This window comes from Cajanus cajan, chromosome 6 (genome assembly GCF_000230855.2).
Source record: "Cajanus cajan strain Asha chromosome 6, NIPB_CcT2T_4, whole genome shotgun sequence".
In the NCBI taxonomy this organism is placed as follows: Eukaryota; Viridiplantae; Streptophyta; class Magnoliopsida; order Fabales; family Fabaceae; genus Cajanus; species Cajanus cajan.
In genome coordinates, this window is record NC_138522.1 from 41,224,077 (window position 1) to 41,228,418 (window position 4,342).

Genomic DNA, 4,342 nt, shown 5'->3' on the forward strand with positions numbered 1-4,342 from the left:
GACAACTATATTAACAATCAACGTATTAAAGTTTATGTAAATATATCAATATATTAAAATTCGATTTGAGGATTAAATTTTTGTTTTAACTACCATAATAGTTAATTCTGTGAGACCCCCTTCCCTCCTTTTTCCTTTCCTTTACTTTCACTCACTCGAGACACTCTTTTTTCTCTCTAGACTCTCACTCTCATTCCCTCATTTTCGGAATTCTTCTTTGGTGGCTGTGGTGTTTTAGGTGCTGATTGTGGTGTGGGAATTTAGCTAAAGTTCTCCTTCTCCGTTGGTCTCCATTCGTTCTCCATTCCTTCTCCTTCGTCTCTTCCCGGAAGCTCGGATTTCTTCACCGAGGTAAGGGAAGCTAGTTTTGTTTGCCGTGTTGGGTTGAGAATGAGTCTTAGAAACTCATTAACTGGTTGTTGATGAATGATTCTTGGTTGAGATTGTTGAAAATGGAGTTTTAGGGGTTTTTGGGGTTTTGAAGAAATTTGGGGTTTTTCTTTGATTTGAAGTTGCATGTTGAAAATGAGGTGTTTTTCTTGATGCTTGACGAAAATGTGGGCTTTTGGATGGATTACATGTTGGTTTTTTGGTTGACTTTGCAGGATTTGGTGAAGTTTTTCGAAAGTTGTGGGTTGCTGCTGAGTTTCGCGCTGGGCGCAGGACCACCAAGAGCCTCCATTTAGGCAAGCCCGCCGGGCGCAAAGGTGTGTGCGCCAGGCGAGCTTGAGAATGTGAGCCTCTAGATGGTCCACGCCGGGCGTGATTTGGACCGCGCCGGGCGTGATACCAGTTATGACATGTTTTGGGGTTTTCTGGCACTGTGCTGGGCGCGATTCTGTCACGCCGGGCGCGGAGACTCCTTGGGAGTCTCTGCCATGGGGGCGCCAGGAGCAATTCGAATTGCGCTGGGCGCGAGACCTTGAAAGGTCTCTGCCTGTCCCGCGCTGGGCGCGGGTTAGGGCATGCCAGGCGCGTGAGACTCCTTAGAGTCTCTGCCTGGGTTGCGCTGGACGCAATTTGTATTGCGCCATGCGCAACGGAGCCTTGCGCTCTCTGGATGGGTCACGTCGGGCGCGGGCACTCTTGCGCCAGGCGCTCTGACCCCCTGGTGCTCTCTGGTTGTGCCACGTCGGGCGCGACTAGGAGTGCACCAGGCGCGGAAGTGATGTTGAGCCATATGCTGTTAGATGTTGTGAAATGCTGAATGATGTTGTTTTACGCTGAGCTGGGCTGTTACTGATGATTATTAATGCTGAATTAAAATATTGTTATACTGTAGACTGTTGAGTTGAGTTGTGAGTTGTAAGCTGTGTTGTAGACTACTTAGCTGTGTTGTATGCTGATTTGTTGGGCTGTGTTTTGAGCTGTGTTAGCTGGGATGTAAATTGTTTAGCTATGCTGTGTTATGCTGTGAGCTGTATATTATTGTGCTGTAAGTTGTTAAGCTGAGCTGTATGATGTTTTTACCAGTAAGTGGTGTTGTTATAGCCGCTAAGTCGGTGTTGTTATTGCCGCTAAGCAGTGCTGTTATTGCCACTAGAGTGGTGCTGTTATTGCTGCTTTGCAGTGCTGATATTGCCGCTTTGTGGTGCTGATCTTGCTGAATGATGTGATCTAGTATAAGCTGGTTGATGTGCCGAAAGCTGTAGCTGTTTACCATTCATATTGTTATATATGTATGTTGATTTCTTTTCACTAGCTTACCCTTTTGTTGTTTCCATGTGTTTGGACTGTGATGATCATACTTTGTATGGGAGCAGAGCAAGGATAGGTGGGTGGCTGGTGGTAAGTCTGCAGCTGGAAGATAGAGCTGATCCTCTTTGGGTGTCTTGTTGTTTTAGCTACTTGGTGTAGTAACGATTGATGTATTTTGTACACTTTAACTCTACAGACTTGAATCTTGTATATATATATATTCTAGACACTATATGTATACACTTGTTCCTTTCTGTGTGGTGTTTCTGGTGTGTTGTGCTGTGTGTAGTGAACAGTCGGGTCGTTACACTTTAGTGATATCAGAGCAGTTCGAGTCTAGTGGACACTCTTTGGGGGTGGTTCCTTTAGGCTTTTGTTGTGCTGAGCTCTGTGTTGTACTGTCTTGCTGTGTTGTCTTGCTGTGTTGTTTTGCTGTGTTGATTGCTATGCTGTTGATTAATTGTTGTTTGGTTTAGTTATTGTATACTGAAGATGCTGTTACTTTTGTAGACAATGACTAGAACCAATGAGCAGATAGCCCGTGCCATGGAGATGATGGCTATGGCCATGGCACGGGCTATGCAACAGCAAAATGCCTATTTTGCTCGAATGGATGCTGATAGAGCTGCAATTGGTGCAGCAAGGCCCACGGGGTCACAGGAGAGCCGGGATCTAGCTGAATTCCGGAAATGCCATCCTCCACAGTTCAAGGGAGATGCAGATCTAGAGGTGGCTAACCACTGGATTTGTGAGCTGGAGAAAATCTTTACAGTGCTGGGATATTCTCAGGAGAGGAGGCTGGCATATGTTGTGTACATGCTGGTTAGGGAGGTTGAGCATTGGTGGAGGGGTACCCATCACATGCTGACCGCTAGAGGAGTGGTTGTTGATTGGGAGTGCTTTAGGAGGATGTTCTTGTAGAAGTATTTCCCTGAGAGCATGAGGCACGCCAAGGAGACTGAGTTTATGCGATTGCACCAGGGAGGGATGACAGTATCTGAGTATGCGATGAGATTCGAGCACCTGGCTCGTTTCTATTCGCAAGCTATTTCTGAAGCCTAGAAATGCAGGAAATTTGTTGAAGGTCTAAAGTATGAGCTGAAGAGGGTGGTGGTGCCTATGGCCATCACTGAGTTTCCGGCCTTAGTTGAGAAGGCGAAGGTTATTAAGCGGTTGGAAGGTGGCAACCGTGTGGTGAAGACTGCTGAGGGACCAGCTAGGTCCAAGAGAGGAGGAAATCAGAGGAAGCCATATGATAGGCCCCAACCATAGCAAGGGGGTCCTGTCATTAGGCAACCTTCTGATGCTGCTAGGGGAGGAAGACAGAGTGGAGGCGCCACTCTCAAATGTTACAAGTGTGTTGGGCCCCATTTTGTTAGGGATTTTCCACACACGGAGAGCCGGTGTTTCAAGTGCCATTAGATGGGTCATGAGTCGACTAACTGTCCCGCTAGGAACAGACCAGAGAGAGATGCCCATAGGGGTGGTGCCCAGAAAGATGATGCTCAGAGGGGTGACAGACCCACTACAGCTGATAGAGTATTCGCTTTGACTGGGGCTGAAGCTTCTACTTCCTCAGATCTTGTGAAGGGGAAGGGTAGAGCTGCTGGTAAGGATGTGATGATTCTTTTCGACTCTGGTGCTTCACATTCCTTTATATCTTATGCTTGTGCTGCTATGCTGGGTGTGCCTGTGTGTGATTTGGGGTTGAGACTGCTAGTGTCGACGCTCGCTTCTGCTTCGGTAGTTGCTTCTGAGTTGTGTGTTGGTTGTCCTATTGTTGTGAATGAGAAGAGGTACAAGGTGAACCTGATCTGTTTACCTTTGGTGGATATTGACATAATCTTAGGGATGGATTGGTTGTCTGCGAATCGCATCCTTATAGATTGTGCCAATAGACGGTTGATCTTTTCTCAGGTGGAGGAGGAGATGTTGATTTCAGCTAGTCAAGCTGAATCATTACTAAGAGATGGAGCAGAGTGCTGTCTTCTGCTTGCTGCTATGAGTGTGGAGACTGAGAGAGTTATAGTTGATATTGATGTGGTGAGGGACTTTGCTGAGGTGTTCCTTGATGAGGTGCCGGGATTGCCTCCTGTTAGGGAGATAGAGTTTAGCATTGACTTGGTTCCAGGTGCGGGGCCAGTGTCGGTGGCTCTCTATAGGATGGCTCCTGCTAAGCTAGTTGAGCTGAAGGGTCAGTTGGAGGACCTGCTGGAGAAGTAGTTGGTGCGACCGAGTGTATCGTCGTGGGGTGCTCCTGTGTTGTTGGTAAAGAAGAAGGATGGAGTAGTCGACTGTGTGTTGATTACCGGCAGTTGAACAAGTTGACCATTAAGAACAAATATCCACTTCCCCGAATAGATGACTTAATGGATCAATTGAGGGGAGCATCCGTTTTCTCGAAGATTGACTTGAGGACGGGTTATCACCAGATTAGGGTGAAGGAGGGTGACATACCGAAGACTGCTTTCAGGACTAGGTATGGTCACTACGAATATGTTGTGATGTCGTTCGGTGTGACTAACGCCCCTGTAGTGTTCATGGATTACATGAACAAGATCTTCCGGCCCTTCTTGGATAAATTTGTGGTGGTGTTCATTGACGATATCCTTATTTATTCAAGGACCCCGGAGGAGCATGGAGA

The 4,342-nt window shown here is 46.9% G+C and overlaps 1 protein-coding gene across 1 annotated transcript; it reads left to right on the plus strand.

The window, feature by feature from the left end:
• The first annotated feature begins 2,277 nt into the window (after nucleotides 1-2,277).
• LOC145958696 (uncharacterized) lies at nucleotides 2,278-2,970 on the plus strand. The gene is made up of 3 exons (XM_083076206.1): nucleotides 2,278-2,520; nucleotides 2,620-2,699; nucleotides 2,769-2,970. Exons 1-3 carry the CDS (start codon nucleotides 2,278-2,280, stop codon nucleotides 2,968-2,970), a joined length of 525 nt encoding a protein of 174 aa, XP_082932332.1.
• The last annotated feature ends 1,372 nt before the right edge of the window (nucleotides 2,971-4,342 follow it).

Bases quoted from the DNA above. Each gene is read 5' to 3' on its own strand.
- LOC145958696 (XM_083076206.1), top strand. From the start codon at position 2,278: ATGCAACAGCAAAATGCCTATTTTGCTCGAATGGATGCTGATAGAGCT. The intron at 2,521-2,619 runs GTTAGGGAGGTT...ATGTTCTTGTAG, and splicing joins CATATGTTGTGTACATGCTG to AAGTATTTCCCTGAGAGCAT. The intron at 2,700-2,768 runs GTATGCGATGAG...CTAGAAATGCAG, and splicing joins GGAGGGATGACAGTATCTGA to GAAATTTGTTGAAGGTCTAA.